The sequence below is a fragment of the Mus caroli genome, chromosome 13 (assembly GCF_900094665.2).
Source record: "Mus caroli chromosome 13, CAROLI_EIJ_v1.1, whole genome shotgun sequence".
In the NCBI taxonomy this organism is placed as follows: Eukaryota; Metazoa; Chordata; class Mammalia; order Rodentia; family Muridae; genus Mus; species Mus caroli.
The window spans coordinates 19,489,646-19,517,357 of NC_034582.1; the positions used below are offsets into that span (position 1 = coordinate 19,489,646).

The 27,712-nt window shown below is 39.8% G+C and overlaps 1 protein-coding gene and 1 non-coding gene across 2 annotated transcripts; one reads left to right on the plus strand and one right to left on the minus strand.

Moving 5' to 3' along the window:
• The first annotated feature begins 3,053 nt into the window (after nt 1-3,053).
• On the plus strand, nt 3,054-3,155 carry LOC115029194. The gene has a single exon (XR_003834748.1). It is a non-coding gene; the product is annotated as a U6 spliceosomal RNA (small nuclear RNA).
• A 23,992-nt stretch (nt 3,156-27,147) lies between these two features.
• On the minus strand, nt 27,148-27,623 carry LOC110308103 (histone H2A type 1-B/E). The gene has a single exon (XM_021180456.2). The coding sequence runs from the start codon at nt 27,585-27,587 to the stop codon at nt 27,195-27,197; it is 393 nt and encodes a 130-aa protein (XP_021036115.1). The 5' UTR covers nt 27,588-27,623; the 3' UTR covers nt 27,148-27,194.
• Nucleotides 27,624-27,712: the final 89 nt, after the last annotated feature.

Consider the following 27,712-nt stretch of genomic DNA (forward strand, 5'->3'; position numbering starts at 1 on the left):
ATTGCCAATATCCTTAAACAAACAAACAAATAAACAAACAAACAACAACAACAACAACAACAAAACCAAAAACCCAGAAACACTTTAAGTCTGAGTCTAAGAGTCTTCCGAGCCTTGGCTCACTAAGTTCAGAAGGAAATAGTCTATACAACAGGCATGCCAGCTCAGTGAGTTGGAATGTGCTAGGATTTAAAGGCTTGTATGTGCCCACATGTTTTTCTATCTGTACTTCCTTGTTTTTGTCCACCCTGGTGGTCTGTTATGTGGACCCGTCCTTTCTTTGTCAGCATGGTTTAATGACTCTATAATGTCTTTGGATATAGTTACCCTTTATAAAAGCTCAGCACAAGAGACACTTGATGTCCTAGAGTTTCTTGTGTGCTCTTTGGGTCCGCAGCTTTCCATGTTGAAAACCTACATCCAAGAATTTAGGTTCAGAGCCCTGCAGTTCTGCTTCCTGCTGTGATATTACTTTCTGAAATTCAGGGATTATAAATCAGAAATTTCAAAATTCTGACTATTGTAAACATACTTCTAACAATCCTCACATCCTATTATTTAGATAGCTAAAATCTAGGCTTAAAGAGTATACAATTCAACAAATTTAGTAATACTTTCAAAAAAAAAAAAACCTGGCAGCATATAATAATATTAAAACAACAAAAAGTCAGACCTTCTAGTAAGGTAACACTCTGCATGGAATCCTGTGTAGTCGCTGCCTATTGAAGGACATGTTTTGCATGGAAAATGTGTTACATCTTGAGAGAACATTTAAAGGACTTAGCCGAAGTATACAATATGTGTGAACATATTATTTTTCATTTTGTCTCTTTCAATCACCCTTTCTTGTTCTCCTTTTGAAATGTTATACTTTACCCACATACTCATTTATTCAGTGTGTTTAATTAGTGTTGTTTGCATGAACCTGGGTATTAGTTTATTTACTAGAGCACGAGAGGCTTTGCTTTTGGTAGAGAAAATAATTTTAGGTCTGTGATGTGGGAACAAAGACCACTTAGTCATTTCGGGGAATAGATGAATTTGGCTGACACTTGCTATCCTAGCATCTCTTTATTATGGAAACCTACAGGAGAGGAGTTACAGTAAATATGTTTGGAACCCTTTCAACCTTCATTTCAGGCACAGACCTTCTTTCCTTGTACTTTTTTTCTCTAGCTCTTGGCCCTTCTCAATTGTCCACATATGAAATGCCCATCACCAAAGGGCTCAGACTCCCAGGAAGGACATTCTTAACTGTGCCCTTCAGATAGAGTTAACAGTTCGTAAACAATACACAGTGTCTAGTTGTATCAGGATGCCACGCCTCCTTGTCACTTACAGACACCAAAGAACAGAGACAGGAGTCAAATCTTTAAAAGTGAACTGTGTTCATAGAGATGACAGCCTGAGAGGACAGGGGGCTAGAATACTGAATATATCATCTCATCTCCAGATGGGAAAGGTAGAGCTGGGGACAAAGGCTGCCAGTCATTCCAAAGCTCAGTCCTGCCCCCTGCTCAGGTGATCGACAGCATTTCTGAGTCTGATAGTGTCCAGGTCTTGCTAGTTATCCTTCTACTCTCCCCTCGTTCTGTGGATGTTTGTGCTCAGAGCCTTTCTGAAAGGGAGTCTATCTGGTTTCTGCTGTATTAACTTTGTACTCCTCCAGGAGCATCTGGGCTAGAAATAGTTTAACTCAGAATAAATAAACCATTAGTAGTATACATGTGTGCTATGCTAGGAATGACTGTATGAGCAAATTCCTTTCTGTGACATGACATTAACCTGTGTCTTCATAATACAGACTATGAAAGTGCCCCCAGTCACAATTAAATTCAAATTTCTGAGGTTTTTGTTTGTTTGTTTGTTTGCTTTTCTTTTAATTCTCTTTAAATTTTTGAGGATAGTGAGTCTCATGAAATACTGGAGCAGGAGTTACCAGAACAACCAGTTAATCCTGATCTGAACCTCAGATTAATCTCAAAGCTACATTTTATCCCACATTCCACTTGATGGAGGTGGCTGAGTGGACTGCTCCTTAGCCCAGAGGAACAAGAAGTCTCTAGCACTATGGCTACTCCAGAGAGCCTTTGTGAAAGACATGTGCATAGCACTTCTGCCCAACCCAGACAGCAGCCCCTGGAAGCTCAAAATGTGGTGAATGGGACTGTGAGCCTGAGATTTTTAATCTCTGAAGGTAAGTTTAAAATGTCCCAGGTGGCTGTGCTACACTGGGAAGCAGAGATCTATGTTGAGTCATGTGTTCTCTTCCCAAACTTAGCTTATGCAATTTCAGACCGAGAACTGTCTAAAATTGTCCATACCTGGAAGTATGCTCACAGCTCTCAAGAACAGATGGCTTCTTTCATAGGAAGGATGTTAGGTGCCAGTAGATAGACACAGGTAAGATGTCATTCTTCAATAAACTTATCTGGTAGTTGAGACAGCTAACTATGTAAGTTCAGCATTAGAATGAAAAAAAAATTACCACATGGCAGATATCTAAAATAGATGTAGCATCCATTTGGTTTTGATGTTGTCTTTTGTGCTTTGCAGCTGTGTAACCCTGATTTCTCCCCATGACTTTAGGCAAACATCTATTAGATATAGATCCACAACATTTAGAGAAGATTCCTGTAGTGCAATTTAGCCAGCAGAGAACAAGCTTTAAAAGAATTCATTGTTATTGTGAGATGTAAACTTGGTGCACAAACAGGGGGAAAGCAGCAGACAAAGGAAGCCACTGCTCCTGTGTTACAGAATTTCCGGTGGGTAGGAAGTGGGAAGGGGAATTTCCTACACTGGCAGCAGACACTTTACATAAAGGTCAGACAGCCATGCTTTCGGACAGTGAAGGGCTCTCTGAGCCAAGATATCTGTCTTTGGCTCACTGACCAGCTATGTGAATGCTCACTAAGTGCCAGACTCCCCAGTGGGAACAGGAACATGACACTTAGTAGACCAGCTCTCTCCTTAATGGAGCAAGGTCTAAAGGGAGAGGGAATGATGGGATCTGATAACCTCAGACCCGATTTTAAAGAATTGATACAGTTGTTTATTTTTATAACACGTATGCTAAAATTGGCACAATACAGAGAAGATTAGTATGGCTCCTGCCCAAAGACACACAAATTTGTTCAGTATTATGTATGTTTGCTATCTTTTGAACATGACATGTCTTTTGCAATCAAGAACTCACAGAAGGAATGGTTACAGGCACATGACCTATACAAGAACAAGATCAAGTCAACCTAAATTCTAGCATAGATCACACACACACACACACACACACATATGGATAAATGATGTATAATAGAGAGATGTATACACATATATGAAACATGTACATTTCCTTCATGTTTAATGACGTATCTACCTAACATATACATAAACACAAAACATACATCAACACTGTGATGTACAGAAGATCTTTAAATTGTGATTGATATTTATATCATAATTTACAATTCATACTCCTTTTAGCTAGATCTATTTTATCTGAGACCCAAAGGCTAGAAAGGATACGACAAGAGAGTTAGTAGACTAGAGCCTCAGAGAGACAACAGAAAACTAAAACCCTCAATATACCAGAGTCTAAGGGTATGGGAAAGGGGGAAGAAATAAGAAACTTTGCCCCTAGAGCAAAGGAGGCAGATGACTTCAGAGGTGTGTGTGTGGGGAGTTGTGGGGGGCAGAGATAATTATGAGAGGATCCTCAGATTAGAGAAAATAATATGAGTCAGTCTGGCAGTTCCTCAGAAAATTGGACATAGTACTATCTGAGAATCCATCTATACCACTCCTGGGCATCTACCCAGAAGATGTTCCAACATATAACAAGGACACATGCTCCACTATGTTCATAGCAGCCTTATGTGTAACAGCCAGAAGCTGAAAACAACCCACATGCCCTCAACAGAAGAATGGATACAGAAAATGTGGTACATTTACACAATAGAGTACTACTCAGCTATTAAAAATAATGACTTGATGAAATTCTCAGGCAAATGGATGGAACTAGAAAATATCTTGAGTGAGGTAACACAGTCACAAAAGAACACACATGGTATGCACTCACTGATAATTGGATATTCGGCTAAAAGCTTGGAATACCCACAATACAATTCATAGACCATAGGAAGCTCAAGAAGAAGGATGACCAACGTGTGGAGGCTTCAGTTCTACTTAGAAGGGGGAACAAAATAATCATGGGAGGTGGAGGGAGGCAGGGACTTGGGAGGAAGAGAGGAGGGAAAGGGGGGAAATGGGGGCAGGACTAGCTGTGGGAGGAGATGGGAGAGATATACAGAGGGTTAGGAAATTGAACAGAGGTGCGTAGCAATGGGGGATGGGGAACAGGGGGTAGCCAACAGAAAGTCCCAGATGCCAGGAAAACAAGAGGCTCCTAGGACACAATGGGGGTGACATTAGCTGAAATGTCCAACAAAGGGGAGGAAGAACCTATAGAGACCATATCCAGAATTTAAGCATAGCCCCTGGTTGAGGGATGGGGCCACTCACCCTTCTCAAAAAATTTAACCCAGAATTGCTCCCATCTAAAGGAAATATAGGGACAAACTGTGGAAAGGCCATCCAGAGACTGCCCCACCTGGGGATCCATCCCATATGCAGACACCAAACCCAGACACTATTGCTGATGCCAAAAAGTGCTTGCTGATAGGAGCCCGATATAGCTGTCTCCTGAGAGGCTCTGCCAGAGCCTGACCAATACAGATGCACATGCTTGCAGCCGAGCATCAGACTGAGCACAGGGATCCCAATGGAGGAGTTAGAGAAAGGACTGATGGAGCTAAAGGGGTTTGCAACCCTATAGGAATAACAAGAATATCAACCAACAAGAACCCCCAGAGCTCCCAAGGACTAAACCACCAACCAAAGAGTACACATGGAGGTACCCATGGCTCCAGCCACATATGTAGCAGAGTGGCTTTAAATGGCACCAATGGGAGGAGAAGCCCTTGGGCCTGTGAAGGCTCAATGCCCCAGCATAGGGGAATGTTAGGGCAGTGAGGCTGGAGTTTGTAGGTGGGTGGGAGGGTGAGCATAGAAATGGGGAGGGGGAAGGGTGAATGGGATAGGGAGTTTGTGGAGGGGAAATTGGGAAGGGGGAATAACATTTGAAATGTAAATAAATAAAATAACCAATAAAAAATGAGTAAGCAATATGGAGGATTCATTTACACATGTCTTGAAGTTTGGTGTGACTCACAGTTTGGACTGGTAATACAGAAAAATCAGTAAGGCTCACAGTTGGCTTAACTAAGTGGACTTATGGTAATGTTTAGTGAACCAGGAGAACAAAGGCAAAGGCAGGCATGGGGCACAGTGGGAACTTGTGTGCATTGGAAGTGTCTGCCTTTGAGGAGCAGGTGAGCATTCAGATGCTGTTTTTATTCTATGGACGAGGACAGGGCTACATACAGATGTGTAGCTGGAAGTTTTTTCCCTTTACGTGGCTTTCAAAACTTCAAGATTGATGAAACCACCAAGAAGAGTGTGTAAAGATGTTAGGAGACCCAAGTGCCTCAAAACTCAAGCATATGAGGTTCTGATCCCTCTGCCATGGACACTGAGTGAAAGGCCCATTCTTTTGTGGGGTTTAGTCAAAGCCCTTCATTTTTCACACAGGGTATCATTAAATACAATGAAGAATGATCATGTTCATGCATGCGATTCCCTGTAACCTGTGAGCTGGGGGTGAGGCCACTAGAAACAGCCTGTGCCTGTACCTTGATATCAAACTCCCTCTCCAGAATCATATGAAAATAAATTTGTCATGCCACTAAAACTGCCTAGTTTGTGACATTCTCTTGTATCAGTGATAGCAAGCTGGCAGATCATAGTACCAAGAACTAGGATGCTGCTGTAGCATGCACCCAAACTATGAGAGTAGATTTTGAACTGATTAATTAGGAAAGGGTAAAATAATTCTGAGGATCATGTTGGAAAAAGTCACTGCAAAGAACCTGTCCGTAGAATTGGAGATACCAAAGTTAATTCTGGGGAATGCTCGGAAGGCAATGTGAAGAGCTCTAGAAGATGCTTCCGTTTCTCAGAGAATAAGTGTTCATAAGCACAATGTTGGTGCATGTGATGCTACGGCAGGCCATTTAAGGACACGAGAGAGAGGCTTTTGCAAGCTGAAGGAAAGATGATCCTCTCTCTAAAGTGGCATAGAACTTGGCTGAACTAGTTCAAGTGTTGTTGAAGGTACCACTTACAAGCGACAATATTAGGTACTCAGTGTAGTAGCTGTGTAAGCATAGGAGAAGAGACAGATTTAATCCCTTTGTATAAGTAAATGTTGAGGGTAAGAGATGATTAGACAAAGGAATTGTTAGCAAAACAATACTAGCCCCTGAAGATCGGAAATCAACCACTCTATCTATCTATCTATCTATCTATCTATCTATCTATCTATCTATCTATCTATCTACATATCTATCCACCATTTATTATTCATATATCTAATCTTTTTTAGTGTTGCATTTACTGCATTTGTGCATGTGTGTATGGAAGTATGTTGGTGGGAATCCTGGGGATTCAGGTTGTCAGCCTCAGCAGGTAAAGGTGATTACTGCTGAGACATTTGGACTCTGCTTTATCCGTTTTCTGAGACACGGTCTCACGTAGCCCAGGTTAGCCTGAGCTCACCACATATTTGAAGGTGACTATGAACTCCCTGTTCTGCTTCCACATCTCCCATGCTGGGATTATAAACATGCGCTACCACACTTTTTAAATTGAAGTAGCCCTCTGACAAAAGCATCATGGGTAAATGTCATGAGCTTACTCTCTCAGCCAGAGAGAGAGAGAGAGAGAGAGAGAGAGAGAGAGAGAGAGAGAGAGAGAGGTGGGATTACTCCAGCAAAGATGCTACCAATTTAATGTATATTTAGGAAGTAGACAGAATGGAAGAATGTTGTCATGCTTTTTGGATTTTTTAAATGATTAAAAAATATTTATTTATATTAGTATATCATAGCTATCTTCAGACATACCAGAAGAAGGCATCTGGTTCCATCACAGGTGGTTGTGAGCCACCATGTGGATGCTGGGAATTGAACTGAGGACCTTTGGAAGAGCAGTCAGTGCTCTCAGCCGCTGAGCTATTTCTGCAGCCCATGCTTTTGGATTCTATACGAGGTCTTCATAAAGTATTGTACTGAGAACAAGCCCCGTCTTTCAAGAAACAGAAGAGTACCCCACAAGTAGTTTTAAGATCTTTGTGGCTGACATTTCCACTTAGGGTATGTTTCCCGATTCAGGTGATAGTGGCACAGGGTAGGCAAAGTCCAGCTTAGATAGCCATCTATGGGTCAGTCTCTCATTGAGAGCTGCTTGAATGGGATCCGGCCCAACTACAGGGTCAGCACTCTGCAAAGGAGGAATCAGCTTCATACCGAGTTAAGGAGGTAGCATGGCCACAGCAGATGGCCTGAGATTTGGGCACAGATTTTATGAGTGTATTCTCAAGACTTAAGAGCTAATGGACTTGGTCTTCTTAGTTAACGGACGTGCCTAGGATGTCTCCCCCTTTCTTTCATGTATCTCCCTTTGCACGTGGACATGTCTGTCTAATGCCTGTCACAACTCTATTTTAACATCATTTATTTGTTACTTATATATATATGGATGTCTTGCTTTTGTACCATGTTCCTTAAAACCGGAGTTACTGATGTTTGGGAGCCCCAGTGTAAGTGTTGAGAATCAAAGCCTGGTCTTCTGCATGAGCAGCCAGAACGCTCAACGGCTGAGCTATCTTTCCAGTTACTTGTCTGTCCGGTATGACTTGTCTGGTTTCACAGGTTCACAGCTGGAGAGAAAATTTGAGCAGGGATAAATGTATCTTTTTTTTTTTTTTTTTTTTTTTCCCAGACAGGGTTTCTCTGTACAGCCCTGGCTGTCCTGGAACTCACTTTGTAGATCAGGCTGGCCTCAAACTCAGAAATCCGCCTGCCTCTGCCTCCCGAGTGAGGCGTGAGCCACTACCGCCCAGCGGATAAATGTATCTTGAGTCTCAGTCATATCAGGTTCAGGTTTCTTAGATAACACTTCAGATTTCAGAATTAATGCTAGGATGAGTTAAGTATATGGGGGTTGGGAATGTGATAAGAGGATTTTGCACAGGAAAAGGACATTGGTTTTGTCATGTCAGGAGTGAAGCTTAGAATGAATTGTGACTCTAAACCCAAATGTGACTGTTATTGGACATAGGTCTTGGGTCTTGTAGGAAACCAGTGCTCTTTCTACTCACACCCTGAGAAAAGACCAGCAAGCACACAGTCAGATGAAAGCCAAGAGGAGAGGAACATCTGGAGGCAAACATCGTGGCATCTTGGTCTTTCAGTACCAAGCTCTGAAAGCAGAAGTAATCATTTAACTGTTCAGTCAGTAGCCAGAGAACAGGACAGTGGAGACTGTGATAAGGGGTTGTGTCTCAACAGCTAAATAGCATGTATGAAGAGGTTAGAACTCAACACTCTTGCTTCTTGTAGAAAAGACTATCAGCAATGTGCATAAGTTCTAAATCCTACAAAATGTACGTGCCTTTGGCATGGCCAGACTAATCATTATCAATGAGGGAACTCCTGGAAAATGTGTCTGCAAAGACACATTGACTATTTAGAACTCCAGTGGTGTAGAGCGGTCAGAATGCTTTGACTGCAGAGGCTGATCACTGTATCTTGGGCTAGCTTTAACCTCCTGGACTACTTCTGAGTCTGTGTTAACACCTTGTAACAAATAGATGAAAACATTTTGGAAATCTATTAACTTAGCAGTCCACTAGCTTCCATCTACCCAAATGCTAAGGATGTCATCAGATAGCATGCGAACGCTATTGAAGAGCTTCTCCCATCTTGCTGTATCCACGTCTCTGATGTGCCCACCGATCTAGTTTAAACTTGCCTTAGATTTATGACTTTCTTTGTTCTCATAAAACCTTAAAACACCAAAAAGATGGTTTTGTGTTTGAACATGGAATTCAGGGTAACCTAACCTAAATCTGTGTTCTCAGGCCATGGTTACTAAAATTTAAAATTAAACTCATTCTTTGTTGTTGTTGTGTGTTTATGTGTGTGTGTGTACAGTTGTGGCAATCAGGAAGGAACTCTGTGAATGATTTGCTTATTCACCAGAGGAACCACCTGAATAGAAACAACGGTACTCACCGAGTCCAGGCCCATAGTGGTTTCCCTCAGGTGGGTTGTTGAGTTCTTTCCAGGGTTCTCAGAGCTCTCCTGTTGGTCCACAGTCCACTTGTTTACTATGGGATGGTTAACAAAGGACCCTAATTTGACTGATATATATATATTTTTTTTGGTTGCCTTTCAAAGTATTTGATTTATGGTACTAAGTTTGCCTTGATCCAGACCTTTGATTTCATTGTTTGTTTGCTGGTTTTCAAATCTCTAAAGACATTTTGGGTTTTATTTGCTTTTGGAACTCTGAAGCAATTTTGGTTTCTGTTTTTGTTTGTCATTGCTTTTGCCTTTGGTGTGTCTCGTTTTATTACCACTTGGCCTTTTTGTCCTGATTTTTCCCTCTCAAATACCTAATACTGTGGTTTTCTGTTGCATCTCTTGTGACCTTAGGAAGCCGTTCACTTAGGATATTTATAGGCACTTTTTCAGAAGGGGAAAAAAGAGATGTGGTGCTAATAGGGTGAGGGGTAAGTTTTGAAGTCCAGGGAGTGTTTGGAGATAAATCAGCGTCTGGTGCTTCAACTGGCCTGTGTGTGATCACTACTGACTTTCACCTTGCAAGGATTTGTAAAAATAAGGAGATCTAACCAAGGATAACCTGGTTTTATGGTTCCTCTGATGGGGGAGGGGGAGGTATTAGTCAAGGTTCTCTAGAGAGACAACTGAGAGAATGAATCTGTATGTATAAAACCAAGTTGTATTAGAGTGGCTTACAGGCTAGGGTCTGACCATCCAGCACTGGCTCTCTCCCTATGAAAGGCCTGAGAGCCCTGTAGTTGTTCAGTTCACGAGACTGAATGTGTCAGTTGATCTTTAATATATACCAGAACCTGGAAGAAGTGGGCTCTAATGGGCTTGGCATTGCAAATGAACTTGACAGGGCGAGTGAGGGCAAATACCCCTTTTCTCTTATGCCCTTTAATAGGGTACCACCAGCAGGTATGGCCCAGATTTAAGGTATAAACCTTCCCACCTCAAAAGAGCAGGGTTTAGGTTGACTAAATCCTAAATCAAGCAATAATAATAATAATAATAATAATAATAATAATAATAAACCAAGAACAACCTCTCATGGGTTTGCCCAGGGGTCTAGGTTTCATTTACTTCCAGATGTAGTCAAATTGACAACCGAGAATAGCCATCACGGGGACATTTGATCTTTCAAAATCGGCATTGCCGTGTGCTTAAGTTGTAGGTGACAGCAACATCAGAAAGTCACAACCAAGGAGCTTGCTTTGATTAAAATGTAAAATTTTTGTAAAAATTGACAAAGTTGGTAATTAATAATAATAATAACTCCATGACAAACCTGCATGTGAGTTAGAATGAGCTGCCAATAAGAAATGTATTTAAGACTCCGGCCAGGGAAGCAGATCAGTGCCTTGTTCAGCCATCATCAGAGAAACTCCTGCAGCAGATGAGGACAAACACAGAGGAGACTCATGGCCAGACATTACAGAGTGGGGAGCCTTGGAATACTCAGCCCTCAAAGGAGTGAGTGCCTCCATCAGACCCCTCCCCTCAGGGTTCAGGGAACCCTGGGAGATGAGATAAGAGCCCCAGTGGATGGATGGCACCTTGAAAAAGGAGGTCCTTTAAATCACCATGAGCAAAGCTCACAGGAATTCCCAGAGACTGAGGCAGTGGGCCCAGGCCCTGCATGGGTCTGCATCAGGTCCTCTCCACTTATAGTATGGCTTTGGGTTTAGTGTCTCTTCCACCAGTATTGCTACCCCTGACAAATTCAGGGCCAGACCAAGATGTATTTGCCCCAAAGATGTAGTGCTCTCAGGATCCCTGACTTTTCTCAAACTGACCAACCCTATATCAATGAAGGAAGATCCCCACGAAGACCCTTAAAGCCTGCAGCCCTCAAGAAGGGACCTGGCTTTGGTTTGCAGAGGCATTGTTGTGTGAGCTTTCTCATCTCTTATCAATGCCTCTCTCTCTTCATTTTAATTAATTAATTAATTAACTAACTAACTAATTAATTAATTTTGAGACAGGGTCTTTCTATGTAGTCCCCTTGGTTGTTCTTTCTTTCTTTTTCTCCTGTTTTATAATATTTAACGATCACACATGAGGGGAAAATAAAATTTTTGAGAATGCATTTTGAAATTAATAGGAATAAATAAAGATGCCAGAAAAGGTTAATATACTCTCAGAACCATTCATTCTGGTCGGTAATGATGCACATGTTTATGAGTTTGTATTTATCCCCTGATATATTTTTCAGTTTTATTTTTTATTAATTATTTTACTTATTTACATTTCAAATGTTATTCCCCTTCCTGGTCTCCCCTTCATGAACCCCCACTCCTATCCCCTTAGCCTCTAAGATGGTGCTTCCCCACTCATCTACCCACTCCAGCCTCACCACTCATCCAGCATCCCCCTTCTCTAGGGCATCAAGCCTCCACAGGACCAAGCACTTCCCCTTCCACTGATACCAGATAAGGCAGTCCTCTGCTATGTATGTAGCAGGAGCCATGGTCTGGCCCATGTATACTTTTTGATTGGTGGTTTAGTCTTCAGGAGTTCTGAGGGGTTTAGTTAGTTGATACTGTTGTTCTTCTTATGGGATTGCAATCTCCTTTAGCTCCTTCAAACCTTCTCCTAACTCTTCCATTGGGGTCCCTGAGCTCAGTCCATTGGTTGGCTGTGAGTATTTGCATCTGTCTTAGTCAGGTGCTGTCAGAGCCTCTCAGAGGACAGCTATACCAGGCTCCTTTCTGCAAGGACATCTTGGTATCAGCAATAGTATCAGAGTTTGATGTCTGCAGATGGAGTGGATCCCAAGGTGAAGTGGTCTCTGGATGGCCTTTCCTTCAGTCTCTGCTCCATTTTTTTGTCCCTAAATTTCCTTTAGACAGGAACAATTCTAGGTTAAAAATTTTGAGATTGGTGGGTGACCATGTGGGGGGCCATGTCTATCTACTAGAGATGGTTTCTTCAGGTTCTATCCCTCCACTGTTGGGTTGTTTTTTTTTTTGTTTTTTTTTTTTTTGCCAATGTCATCCCAATTGGGTCCCGGGAGCCTCTTGAATCCCTGGCATCTGGAACTTTCTAGTGATTCCCCTTCTTCCCCCCTCCCCCTGCTAAATAGTTCAATTTCCTGGCCCTCTGGGCTTCTCTTCTGTTTCCTCCCATACCTGATCCTGCTCTCCATTTCCCCTCCCCCTCCCCTTTCCCATCCAGATCCCTCCCTACCTCTGCCTCCTGTGATTATTTTGTTCCCCTTCTCAGTGGGATTAAAGCATCCACTCTTTGACCTTCTTTCTTGTTAAGCTTCGTATGGTCTGTGAGTTGTGTTGTGGATATTCTGAGCTTTAGGGCTAATATCCACTTATCAGTGAGTACATACAAGTATGTTCAACAAATGGTGCCGGTCTAACTGTCAATCTGCTTGTAGAAGAATGCAAATAGATCCAGTTTTATCTCCTTGTACAAAGCTCAAGTCCAAGTGGATCAAGGACCTCCACATAAACCAGACATGCTGAATCTAATAGAAAAGAAAGTGAGAAATAGCCTCAGACACATTGGCAGAGGGGAAAATTTCCTGTACAGAACACCAATGGCTTAGGCTCTAAGATCAACAACTGACAAATGGGACCTCATGAAACTGAAAAGCTTTTGTAAGGTAAAGGACACTGTTAATAGGACAAAACTGCAACCTACAGACTGGGAATAGATTGTTACCAACCTTATATCCCATTGAGGGTTAATATCCAAAACATACAAAGAACTCAAGAAAACCAAATAACTCAATTAAAAAATGGGATACAGAGCTACACAAAGAATTCTTACCTGAGGAATACCAAATGGCAGAGAAGCACCTGAAAAAATGATCAACATCCTTAGTCATCAGGGAAATGCAAATCAAAATAACCCTGAGATTCTACCTTATACCAATCAGAATGTCTAAGATGTTGGCAAGGGTGTAGAGAAAGAGGAGCACTCCTTCATTGCTGGTGGGATTGTAAGATGGTACAAGCACTTTGGAAATCAATCTGGTGGTTCTTCAGAAAATTAGAAATAGTTCTACTTGAAGACTCAGCTATACTACTCTTGGACATACTCAAAATACATCCAAACATGCCACAAGGACACGCGCCCCACTATGTCATGGTAGTCTTATTTGTGATAGCCAGAAGCTGGAAACAGCCCAGATGTCCCTCAATGGAAGAATGGATAAAGAAAGTGTGGTTCATTTACACAGTGGAATACTACTCAGGCAGAAAATATTATCCTGAATGCCTCTCTCTGCAGACTGTCTGTCTGTTGATGGTCTGTTCATTGCTGTTTCTGAGATTTCCCCTAAAGGTGCTGCACTTGAGATTTCCCCTGCCTTTTCATTCTTTAACTGGTAGAGAAAACTATGTCTGTCAAGATCTCTAGATGTTGACAGGTTCTGTGTCCCTTTGCTTCTTCTTCTTCTTTTGACTAGAGATTACTAAATGTTTGTGTTCCACTGACACTAGAAATCATGTCTCACACACAGCACATGGCTTTTCTGGCAAATGCCACCATAATGCCTGACCACTCACCAATCCTAAGCCAGTTTCACGCCCACAAGAAAGCAGCCCGGGACACAGTGGAAAGCTACTTCCCCCCAGCTACGCAGGGAGAGGAAAATGGATTTTAGAACTCTCCCAGGGACAGAGAGAAATCGGGGGACGCCCTGTTTTATTCTCTCTGGCCCCTACAGAAGAAGTCTCTACCCTCTTTCTATTGTCTATGGTTGGTGCACCAATCACGTGTCAATTCCTGTATGTTTTTTGTTTCATTGTCTGAATGATTGTTTCGTTGTCTGAATGANTGTTTTATGTTTCATGTTAAAAAGAAAAGAAAAATAAATAAATAAATAAATAAATAGTTAAAACTTTACCTGCAGCTGGGCGTGGTGGCGCACGCCTTTAATCCCAGCACTTGGAGGCAGAGGCAGGCGGATTTCTGAGTTTGAGGCCAGCCTGGTCTACAAAGTGAGTTCCAGGACAAGCCAGGGCTACACAGAGAAACCCTGTCTCAAAAAAACAAAACAAAAATAAATAAATAAAAACTTTACCTGCTGATTCACTCTCAGTTTACACAATGGAGACTGAGAGAGGCCCCTCACTTTAGCCAAAAATCAAGCACAACAAGAGAGTTCCTGCTAAAGAACTTGTTTTTAAAGAAAAGGAGTCTGCAACCTCTTAGTTCTAAGGCAAATAAGCTGATAGTTGTTTTTTCCTAAAAATTCTCTGCAAGTTTGATTATTTTGTTTACCAAGTTACAAAGTGTTTTTGTCTTATAAGTATAGCTATAAAAGGTAAAATTCTTTAATTAATCTAAATTTATAAGATTGGTGTAGCCACTTTATTTGGTTTTTAATTGGTCTTAAAGGTATAAATATGATCTACATATCTTGGTCATAGAGAATTGGCTTTTAAGTTATTTGGGTATGATTAAAAAGGTATAACACTGGTTACAAAGTTAGCTTAAGTAGTAACTCAGGGCTAGAGTCATTTTCAAACAAAAGCACCTGGCATAAACCAGCCCAGAAAGCTAGTTCACTGAAGATACTTCTAAATTGAGATAATATTTTATGTAATTCTTATCCTAAAAGGTAGACTTATAGAGATAAGATTTTAAAAACAATGTGTCTTTAATATAACATTAAAATTTGCACTGTCATGCATTCATGTATTGACAGCCAAACTTCATAACGTGATAGTGATGTTTCTAGTATTGATCTTAAAAAATAAATAAATAGTTTAAAATTGGGTTTTGCTTACCAAAAGTTATAGATATATTCTAATATTACAAAAGAAACTTAAAAATTATGGTTAAAATTGCCAGTGTCCCATTCACTGCAGTTTACAGTTTGATTAAAAGCTTAAGACTTTTAACTCACCCATAATTAAGATTATTACAAGAGTAATCATCTTATAAGAGTGCTAATGCTTCTCACTTTGGCCATTCAGCCATACAAATCAAGGCAGAATTAACTAAATATATTCATCTTTTTTTTTTTTTTGGTTTTTCGAGACAGGGTTTCTCTGTGTAGTCTGGCTGTCCTGGAACTCACTTTGTAGACCAGGCTGGCTTCGAACTCAGAAATCCGCCTGCCTCTGCCTCCCAAGTGCTGGGATTAAAGGCGTGCGCCACCACCGCCCGGCAATATATTCATCTTTGCAGAAATTAGACCCTCACACAATCAGTTTGGCTATGGTTGTGGCCTTACAGGACCATAAAAGGTTATAAAAGAAAATGTTTAAGGTATAAGTCATCTTAAGAAAGATTGTCCAAAATTAGAGACATAGACAGTTAAATTGTTCCTCTAGAATCGGTCTTCATTGCAGAAGGGCCAAGATGCTCAGATTAGAAAATATATACATTTGGGTTGATACAAAACTTAGAACAGCCTCAAAAAAGCTTGTGCAAAGTTTCTTGTGTTTTGCAGACTGCACCTAGAGAAGTTCTTAAAACTTCACCCCTCCCTGCCTTCAGGGAGATTAGCTAAACAACTTTTTTTTTCTTTTCTTCAGACCTACCCAGGTGTTGTTCATAATAAAGTCTAAATTAAAGATTTATAAAAGGTCAATCAGGCTGTAAAACTTATAAAGGCATTACAAGATAGCTTGCCTACTTCATATAAAATTATTATAGATTTAAAAGTTTATCTTTTTCCATTTGTAAAGAGTTTACTTCTAGTGAACTGGTGACCATTAAAGATTTTTGTCCCTAGGTATGGCTAACATAGCTTTATAATATGTAATAAAATTTTATTGTCAGCTTCATTACAAAAAGCAAAAAGTTTAAATCTTTCAGTGTATATTGTTTCCTAAACAAAAAGTATCTTATTAGCTAATGTCTCTAANGGGAAGTTTAAAGTTCTGGGGAATAGTTGTTGCTTCATAAGATTCAGAGGCAATATCTTTTCTAATATTTAGGGTTTTAGTTATACTGGAAAATTGGTACAAATTTGCTCCAAAATTTTATTTTCAAAAGCTTCCAAAAGGTGTTAATTGGTTAAAACCTCACCTATATTCACCACAGGAGAACCTAAGCCTCTGTTAGGTGTTATCAAGTGAGATTCAAATTAACTGGTGAGAACAAAAAAGGCTTTAACAGAAAGTAGAGGAAACCTCTGTAATCTATTGGTAGTGATTGTAATCGGTGGTAATCAAATATTAGCTACAGATTCTAGTTATTGTTGTTAAAAATGTCCACAGCTATTCTTTGGCAAAAAAAACCATTAATGTAAAATCATCCTTCTTCACCTCAAAGTTTTAACATCCTATTATAAAGCTGCTGTGGTGCTAATTAAGAATTAAAAATTCCTTTTTCCAAACAGCAATTGGTTATTGCAAAATATTGATATTTGACCTATTGCATACCATCATTTTAAACAAAATTGATACTCATCCTAAAAATAAGTTAAAAATTGCTTATATGCATGCTTTTGTTTGCTTCTTCTATAAGTTCATGCATGCATCCCATTTACTGTATTTAATAACAACCCTTCTATGGGAAAAAGGTATATGTTAATTAGATCACATGTTTAATCTTTTGAGTTTCCGCCTGCTTCAGCACAGATAATTATGTGCTGTAGATGGTGTTTTAAAATGTTTAAGATTGCCTAGAAAAGACCTCTTAAGGCAATGCCACGCTAAATTTTTGTCACAGGTAGATTATGGACCTTATACAAAAATAATTGGCCATATAATCTCATTCTTTACATCATCAAAATATAAATGGCTTAAAATAATAATTTGGTACTTAAATAAATAAATGTGCACGTCATATTGTGAAGATTTGCTCTCAGTGTCCTCAGTTTCTACCTGTTCCACACATTGGTGTTAATTCTCGAGGACTTATACTTAATCAATCATTGCAAATGGATACTCATTTTTGATGTTAGAAAAGTAAAATATGCACATGTGACTATTGATACCTTTTTAGTCTTTCTAATTACAACTGCTTTAACAAGAAAAGCAACTAAAAGTATAGTTAGTCATTGCCTGTGTTGATTCCTTTTGCTTGGTATTCCAAATCAAATTAAAACTGGCCATTACAGCCAAGCATTTGAGATGTTTTGTCAACAATTTAATGTTACCCATGTTACTAAGAATTTTATAATTTTCAAGGAAAGAGTACTGTGGAACTTTAAATCTATATCTTAAAAAAATTATTAAATTTGGATGCAAAAAATCTTGCTGAGTGTCTATGGTACCCTACAATCAGACATGCTCTTGAGATAAAGGGATCCACCTATTGGCACACGGCATGATCCTGTTCAGATACTTAATATTAGGGAAAAGAGAAGTGTTTCTGCTTTTTCCACAGAATGCTGCAAGAGCATGCTAGCTTCCAATGTGACAGGCTGACCTGTGAGTAGGAACTGACAGTGCCCTGACAGTGGTGACAAAAAAGCTGTATTGAGTGCACAGAGAAAGAGAAATCAGAGAGAGCACACACAAGCAAAATAAAGAAACTCTTCCTATCTCCACCATGGGCTACAACAAGGAGAGCCAACCTGGCGTCAACTTAGGGACAACTAAAAAAGCTGACTCGAGGTGGAAGAACTGCTACAAAGTATTGGACAAAATTTAGTCAGAGACACTGTTTTTGGCCATTCAGGCCAGCTCCTTATAGCTATGAAAGTTTGTGTACCTTACCTATATGCTTATTGTTAAATAATTTTAAGAGTTAAGATCACCAATCTTGACAAGTCTTTTCATATTCATTGTAATTCTTGTCATTTAACTAATTGTGTAGATCCCATATTAGATAAGGAATCTACTGTTATGATCTTGTTAAAGAGACGTGCTTAATGTTTTGCTGCCTGTAAAGTTAGTTCCTTGGTTCGAGAATTCAAGATTACAAACTTTAAAAACACTAAACGAACTTATTAGACTAAGAGATTTGTAGCAGCACTGATTTTAAGAATTACTGCAATTTTAACTTCTTTTACATTATCTACCACAGCTTTAGATCAGCAGCTACATACTGCTCAGTTTTGTTAATAATAAGCATAGAAATATTTCCATAGCCTTGTCAGAGCTACATATTATAAATAAAAAATTAGAAACAAAGGTTAACGCCATAGAAATAGTAGTGCTAGCAATGGGGCAAGATGTTGCTAATATTAAGACCAGGTTAGCTACTAAATGTCATGCTTCTTTCCAATACATTTGTGTTACCCCCTTACCTTATAATCTCATTTACAGGGAGTATGAAAAAATACTGATATTTCTCATGACTTAGAACAGTAAAGGTGGTAATTTCAGATATTAGTAAAAGTCACTTGGACACTTGGAACATTGATGAATTGGCTAGAGATTTAAAAAACAACCTAAGTGCATTGAACCCCCTGGATTGGGTTCAATATATATTCCTACTTGTTATTATTTTTGGCATTGTGTTACTAGTAATTGTGGTGTTTCCACTCATCTTTAGAGTACTCCTGAGGTCTATAGCTACGATGAGGCGGGACATCCTGGAACTTCGGCTAAAATTAAAAAAAAAGAAAGGGAGAAATGCTATGCCCCGGTCGAGTCAACTAGACAAGCTGAGAGGCTTAAAAGTCACTCATGAGGCAAAAGAGTTTCAAAGAAGCTCTCCTCCTGGAGTCTAGCGTTCCCTACCCATACAGTAATTTTTCATTCCCGCATTCCATTCCCGAGTTAGTCTAGTGTATGGATCAACGTGCTCTTTCAGTATTTTCCTATTATAAGTGCTTTTTAAAATTGAATTCTGACATGGCCTAAGCCTTCCACCAGTGTTCCAACAGTCCTAGAAATGTCCTTGAGCAAGATCATGGGTTTAGAATTCAGCAAGATTGTAAAAGGTAAGTCACTCCCTTACACAGGAATTTACCATCACTAAGGAAGAAAGAAGTTTCAGACCAAAGGAGAAACCAGAATAGATACTATAGCAGAGTTACACCCATACACACGTATTTACAATGGCCTAAGGGGAAGGTGCACTATACAAGAGACTAAAATAGGAACTATGGCAAGGATGCGAAGCCCTTGACCCTGGCTCCTAAGATTAGTGGAGCTTCTAATCTTAGGTGGAGCCCTCATTGATCCCAGCTGTTATCAATGAATTCTATCCCAGGTGGTTCCAGTTAGACCTTTTGTGTTTGCATTCCCCTGTTTTATGTAAGATTCGGGTTACCTCAATTGTACCTTGCGAATGTCATCCAACTTCCTTATTGTCCTCTGCATAAAAACTCTGATGCTCGAGTTGCAAAATTACATTCAGATTCTACACACGAACTCTCCTGTGTGTGTGTCTGTTTGTCACTCATTCATCCACGCTTTGCCCACCCGCGTCGAGAGACCCCGTTCCACGCAGACACAGGGACCCAGAGGGTCTGCGGCATTACCTCATTAATGTTGTTTTCCAAAATTTTAAATAATGATAACAATGTTAAGATTAGCTTAGGTTGTGAAAGAATTATGAAAATGTAAGTGGTTATAACTAAGATGAATACAGTACAGAGATCATAAAACTTTTGTGATCAAAATTCTGTTCCCTGAAATAATATTAATTCTGATTTTTTAAGAGAACATGTTCTCAAGTATTGATCTTAGTAATGTTCACCCCCAAAACCTTAAAAGAACAAAAACTTGTTTTATTTCTTCACTAAGAAGACATTTAAAATATGTGAGTAGATTTTAATATTAAATGTTTCACCATTAGACTGTTTGCTTTTTGACTAGTCAGCCATTACTTTAACCATAGCCTAAGTTCCTTTTAAGAAATTATGCCTATTTAGAACACTCTCACTAAACTGTCTAGTGGTTGTGAACTCAATTTAGAAGACAAATATCTAAATTATATAAAATTTGTTCCTTTAGATAAACAGCATATAGTACTGTAAAGTACTTTTAAATATAATAACTGAAATTCTGATTGTTACAGAGATTTCCTAAATGGATAAACACAAGTACACTACTTAATCAACTATAAGAAATAAGACATAATGTCCAAGATTTCTTTCTGATTACGTGTCAAGACAATATCCAGGTACTTCTTGCTAGCTCATGAACTATTAAATTCAAGGAGACGAATTTTTTCACAGTCTGAGAACACATTCATGTAGATTGGGAAATGACAAATAATAGATACTCATATTCAATGACTGCTGAGTACATTCCATGTAACTAATATTTCTCTCAATTTTTCATTCTTAAATACCTTATAATTAAAATTTAAAAAGTTTATATTTAAGATAAAATATTAATGTTATATATAATATATTTCTATATTACATAAATATATAATAAACATATATAATAAGTATATAAATCTATATAGATATAATAATACTAATCTTGGTTTTAATGAAGTTACAAATGATATTTCCTTTTATTATTCAGCTTTTTCTTGATTGTTTGCTTATACCAAACATGTACCTTATTTAAAACTAGTTTTCATGTTTAAATGATTCAAGCATATATATATATATTTCCTTCCCAACTTGATTTTTGGTCATAGTATTTGGTGACAGCAATAGAAACCCTAACTAAGACAGTATATATATTTATATTCACTATTAAGTATAATTGTATTTAAAAAAATCTAGGTTTTAATTAAACATTTATTCTAGCTAGAGTTAACTCTTATTCAAATTACTCAAAAGTCATCAGCCTCTAATAACAACATTCATATTTTTTATACCTTAAGTACTGATGTCTTTTGGTTAAACTAATATGTAAGATATCCCAAAACACAGTTAGTCAGGATTAAAAAAAATGAAGCCATATTTGTACTTTACTGAATTAAGAATTGACATCATTATAGTGGCTTCTTTCAGAGTTCCATTTCTAGCCATTTAAGTGTAAGATAGCTCACAGAGTACAGGTAACTGGAAATACATGGCAAAGCGCATAGTTAATCTAGTTTAAAGACATTTTTGTTGATTTATAGTTCCTCCTTCATGCCATTAAGTCAAACCATGCTCTTCATTATTTTAACTCTAGGTAACATAATCCTTTTTAATGTCATATGTAGTGCTATGTTAGGTACAGATGGTCTGTTGGGGGTGTCCAGAGAAAGTCAGATCAAGATCATGGTAGCTGATAGCTTTGTTATGATCCAAGAGTTCTTTTCTTAATGCCTTTGCATTCTCTTCTCTCCTGAAGACCGTTATCCTGCCCAATACTCAGCCTTATCTACATCAGATCCTAAGAAAGAGTTCCTTACTGCGAGGCCCCTTATCATATTTAGTAAGTACTATGTGGGCTCCAGTATGCAGAAAATATGATACTTGGCCAGTAGGGAGACCTGTAAATGAGAATTCCTGAGAAGAAGCTGGGTCTGCAGGGACTGATTGACTAGTTAGAACTGCGGGAATGTGGAGGGTTCAATGGTTTGACTGCAGAGACAGATCACTGCATCTTGGGCTAGCTTTAGCCTCCGACACAGCCATCCCTTGCCTGCTTCTGCATCTGCATTAACATCTTGTGTTGAACAGATAAAAACAGTTTCAACTCTACTAACTTAGCAGACTACTAGCTTCCATCTATCCAAATGCTAAGAATGCCATTACATAGCATCTTAGCCCTATAGAAGAGCTTCCCCCATCTTGTTGTATCCATCCCTTTTATGTGTCCACTGATCTATTTTAAGCTTGTCTTGTGTTATGACTTTCTTTGTCTTGTAAAACTGCAAAACATCAAGAAAATGCTTACATGTTGGAATGTGGAACTTGGGGTCACCTAAATTTCTGTTGTTAGGTCATGCTCACTCAAATTCAGGTCCAGAATAAACCATTTCTCATTCCCTTTAAAGTAAGAGCTGTTGTGTCATGTCATCCCTACATCCACTTTACCCCAAAACAAAATCACCACCACCACCACCACCACCACCACCACCACCACTACCCTAACCAATCATTTATTTGTTTTTTTGGTTTTTTTTTCTTTTTTCTTTTAAAAGGTAGTCAGAAAAGGAAGGACAGTGGTGGGTATGATAAGGGTTTAGCTTTGAGAAGCCTGATAATATGAACTAAAGAGTCTGGAACTCAGTACTCTAGCTTCTTGCAGAAAGATCCTCAAATATCAGCAATGTCCATAAGTTCAAAACCTAACAAATTATAGATTCCTGCATCATTGCCAAACAACTGTTCAAGTACTCACATGTAACAGGGAATAAGAAAAGTCAGACTTTACTGTTGGACAACTCAGCTTTTTTTTTTTTTAAGTCTCCATGCCATAGTCTGATTTTTCTGAATGGCATAACAGTTCTACTTACTTGTTTCTTCTTTAAAAACAGGATTGATTTATCTATAATAGATTCCAAGTATAAATATAGGTGATGAATGTCTTTAGTAGGAATTCGAATGATGCTAATCCTTCTTATTTTGGTCCAAAGCAGGAACAACATATCAACCAATCAATCAGCTCCCCTCGCTACCCCCCACCCCCAGCTCCCAGGGACTAAACCACCAACCAAGGAGTACACATGGAGGGACCCATGGCTTTAGCCGCATGTGTAGCAGAGGATGGGCATCAATGGGAGGAGAAGCCCTTGGTCCTGTGAAGGCTTGATGCCCCTGTGTAGGGTAATTTGAGGGCAGAGATGCAGGAATGGGTGGGTGGGTGGGTATGAACCCCCATAGAAGCAGGGGGAGAGGGGATGGAATAGGAGGGAAAGGGGATACCATTTGAAATGTAAATAAAGAAATTATCCAATAAAAAAAAAAGGAGAAGCTCTTTTGCTACATATGAACCCTCATTAGTTCTAGTGTGAGGAGAGAATATGCAATTAACTTCCTAATACTCTTTATACACATGTGTTATATTACAAAGGAATAAATATGAAGAAAAAATCTATAACTTAGGATCATCAGACTATAAACCTCTAAGGAAATAGCCTATACATATCATATATGGCTACATATATATCTTTATATATAACACGTTATACCTATATAACTGAATATATACAATATACATAAAACTTTATATATATTATTCAATATTTATTTTAACAATAGTACTCCAAATGAATGCAACGAAAAAAAAAAAAAAAAAAAACAACACAGAAATGAGTTGCAGAGGTAGGAAACTAGGGAAGGAATATTACTCTCCAGAGATTATTTGGAAATGTAAAGGGAAAGAGCAATTGGTGTTGCTATTTTAAAGTTTGCTTTTAGTTTTGCTTTGCTTTTGTTCTGGATATGCTGAAAACTCAAATGGTGACTCCTTGTTAGCATTACAACTTAGTAAAACCCTAAGATGAATGTTTCTCTCTGGTGCCCAAGTACCTTCCTCATCTGGAAAGCTAGTGTGTGTGTGTGGGGGGGATTGTAATGGAATTTGTGCCCCTGGGAAAATATCATAGACTCAGTCTAACTATAATTAAAAGATTTATCGATTAGCTGCTAGCAGGACAAACAGAATTACAGCTACGTTTGAGACTGCCATGAAGGAGGGGTGTGGTGAAGGACTTTCTTGCTTTTTTTTTAGATTTATTTATTTATTTCATACATATGAGTACACCACTACTGCTCTCTTCAGACACACCAGAAGAGGGCATTAGATCCCATTACAGATGTGGTTGCTGGGAATTGAACTCAGCACCTCTGGAAGAGCAGTAGGTGCTCTTAACCACCAAGTCATCTCTCCAGCCCAGGGAAGGACTTTTAAAGGTGAAAAAAACCCTCATGAAATCCTTCAATATCTATTGCAAGCAAGTAAAAACTGTTCTGTTCTGCTAAGTTACGTGATTAAGGCAACTCAAAATAATCTTTGGGTCTCAGAGTGAGCAAGTTACAGAAAGAAGCAGTCAAGTAAACAAACAGGAAACCATTTAGTCATATCACAACAAGTAGATATTCATGGCTATTTGTGGGTGGGGGTTACTGGGAACTTATCTTTCAGACACTGGAGTCAGACAAATGACTGGAGGGTACCTGATGGATGCCTAGCATAAAATGGAACTTCTTTAGCCGTAGCAGGATAACTTTTATCAGTGTGCCCCAGTACAAAGACTTTCCCAGACCATTAAGACAAAATTGCTGAAGTTCTGCTCAAGGCCTGAAAGCCAACTAAAGCTCTAAGATATTTTGTGCTCTAGAGAATTCTGTCTAGCAGTAAGCAGGACTCTGAGGTTTAAATAGTGACAATGCATAACAGAAGTCAAAGAACCACATTAGAATATTAAGGATGAGCTGGGACAGAGCTGTGTGGGATGCTGTGCTTGGTAGCCTGTTTTTAGCTGCCCCTAAGAATCATTAGAAAGCATGATCTACTGGAAAAAATGGTTGTATTGGCAGCTTTCATTTAGTGGGTACTGGATGCCTTCCCTGGTAGTACACGGACTCTCTAGAACAAAATGCTTTCTGGCTTGCCCAGTCTGTGATGCATTGAATTCAGCACACTCAATGCCCCCCCCCCTTATTAGATATTTTCTTCATTTACATTTCAAATGCTATCCGGAAAATCCCCTATACCATCCCCCTGCCCTGCACCCCAACCTACCCACTCCTCCTTCCTGGGTTTTTTTTTTTTTTTTTGCCAAGTATCTATTTGTATCCCTAAACTAAGCATTACAATGTAGCAAGTTGAGGTCTTGACCTCATGGTCTTGATGAAGATGAAAACAAAAAGGTAAACAGTGTTCATGATGTATCCACTCACCAGCAAATGTTCAAATACCAAGGTTTGTTTTTAGGGACCTGGAGCTACTAGAACACCTCAAGTCTTTCTCTATCTCCTCTCCTATCTCACCACAGGAAAACAGGTCCTGTAGATCCTGAAAACTATCCTCCCACCATGTCAAGTCTCTTTGTTTCCTTTGTTTTGGGTCCTGAATAAAAGCCATGCTGGCCTCCGCTGAGACTTCAGCTGTTCACATACTGTCAAGTTTTAACACCTGCCCCCTTTATACAGAGTCTGTGAAACTTTTTTCCCCTTTAAGTTCTTTACAGAGTTTAGAATGCAATTAAGTAACTTTTTCTTATGTAATCCTCTATATAACAAAGGGTACCCATTACGTAATAATTTTGCACTATTTCAATTTTTCTTCTCATACTCTCTTAGGCAAGGATGGTTATAAAATATAAGCGTTTGAAGTGCTTGTTTTCTAATCCTGGGGACTTAGCTAACTTCTTTATTCTGTTTTTCATCAAAACATCTACAATAGCAATAGCACTTGTTTTTGACTGTTGCTTAAAAGGATTAGTGAAGAACACATATCTATCCAGCATGCAGTGGTGCCTACCTAGCAGCCATCTGTCTTGATCAGCCTGTGCTCTTCTAATTTCAGGGTACACACTACAGAGTCAGGGTCTTTTCAGAGCAAAGGGAACACAGACACAGAAAGATGTTGAGGTAGGGGAGCTTAAAGGCATTCCTGAAGGCCTCACACCTGGGAAATTTGGGTTCAAAAGAAAATTGGCAAGGAAATGAAAATGATTCCAAAGCTGATATGAAGTAAGTGAGATCCAAGGATTCAGGGTCTCAAACCTGAAGGAATCCAGAGCTGGACACAGTAGTAGGTATGCACAGTGATATCAGACTTCGTAAGCCCAGCTTGCATGTGGTCACAACTATAGTTCCAGCACTTAGAAGGCCGAGGCAAGAGATTTCAGTAGTCCACGGTCATTCTCAGCTACCCAGCATGTTTGAGGGCAGCCTGAGGTACAAGGGACCCTGCATAAGCAAACAATGCCATTCTTCCTCAGCATGGCATGTTGACTCATGCCTGTACTGCTAACATTTGAGAACTGGTGGCAGAAAACTCAGGAGTTCAAGGCCAGTCTTGGTTATGTAGTGAGTACCCAGACAGCTTGGGTCTCATGAGGTCCGTCTCTCCCAAACCCAAACAACACAGAAAACTCTTTTCATTTTCATTTTAATTTTTCTAAGCCCACAGCACCCAATATTCCTACGTGGTCTCCCATCGGAGTGCCAACTAGGCCTGACACTGCTTATCTTCTCCAATCAGTCACATTTAGGTGGTATGATCATAGAACTTTTTTTTTTTTTTTTTTTTCTCTCCTAGGAGGAGTCAATGTGATTCTTTTTCCTCAGCCCTTTATCTTCACAGTTTCTGGGCATCCAATCATTTTGCGTTCAGAATGACTGCTGGGGAAGGAAGAAGAAGCTGCCTGGGTTCTCCAGTATCAGTAAGACTGCGAGGACTAATTGCTGGTTAACACACACACACACACACACCAATCGGCATGGGTGTGCATTGCCTTTATTCTCAGCCCTCCATAAACAGAGGCAGGCAAATATCTAAATTCAAGGACAGCCAGGGCTATACAGAGAAACCCTGTCTCTAAAAGCCAGCCAGCCAGCCAGCCAGCCAGCCAGCCAGCCAGCCAGCCAACAAGCCAGGGAAGAACATTTGTACTACCTATGTGGATTCGAAATCTGGGAACAATCAAGGAGCTTGCTTTAATTAAAATGTAAAATTTTTGTAAAAATTGATAACGTTGGTAATTCATAATAATAACTCCATGACAACCTGCATGTGAGTTAGAATGAGCTGTCAATAAGAAATGTATTTAAGACTCTCTGGTCAGGGAAGCAGGTCAGTGCCTTGTTCAGCCATAATCAGAGAAACTCCTGCAGCAGATGAGGACAAACAGAGGAGACTCATGGCCAGACATTAGAGTGAGTAGGTGGTAGGCTTATAGTATTAAGAACATACAACCTGCAGCTAGCTTACATTGACAAACATTAGTATTCTGCTTAGCTCAGAAGTTGAGACGTTTGAGTTTAAGCTGCCCAATCTATCAAATTCTAGGCCTTACTACCAATCTTAATAAAGTTTACCCTACAAAAATACTTCCAAGTCATTAAGACTGTTGTTAATCAACAATCAAAACCAGTCGTTACTATCTAAAGCCCACCAGATTAGGGTAAAAACTATTTTAGTGTATCCTGTTCAACTCTTCTTTTGAAACAGTGGGGGCTCTGAAAAGAGCCTTTTGGTTTGAAGTTTCCACAGATTCTGTTGTTTATTTCCCCTTGGCCTTGTGGTGGCTCTCGGTCTTCTTGGGCAGCAGCACGGCCTGGATGTTGGGCAGGACGCCGCCCTGCGCGATGGTCACGCGGCCCAGCAGCTTGTTGAGCTCCTCGTCGTTGCGGATGGCCAGCTGCAGGTGGCGCGGGATGATGCGCGTCTTCTTGTTGTCGCGGGCCGCGTTGCCCGCCAGCTCCAGGATCTCGGCCGTCAGGTACTCCAGCACGGCCGCCAGGTACACCGGGGCGCCGGCGCCCACGCGCTCCGAGTAGTTGCCCTTGCGGAGCAGCCGGTGCACGCGGCCCACGGGGAACTGCAGGCCGGCCCGGGAGGAGCGGGTCTTGGCCTTGGCGCGAGCCTTGCCGCCCTGCTTGCCGCGTCCAGACATAGTAATAATGCTGTGTAGGTAATAGAACAGTAAAAACAAGTTACTAAGACTAGTCAGACGCGGTTGCCTTTATAGTAAGTTCCTGGGTAGTAAACGCTACTACTTGATTGGTTACAAGTGAGCTC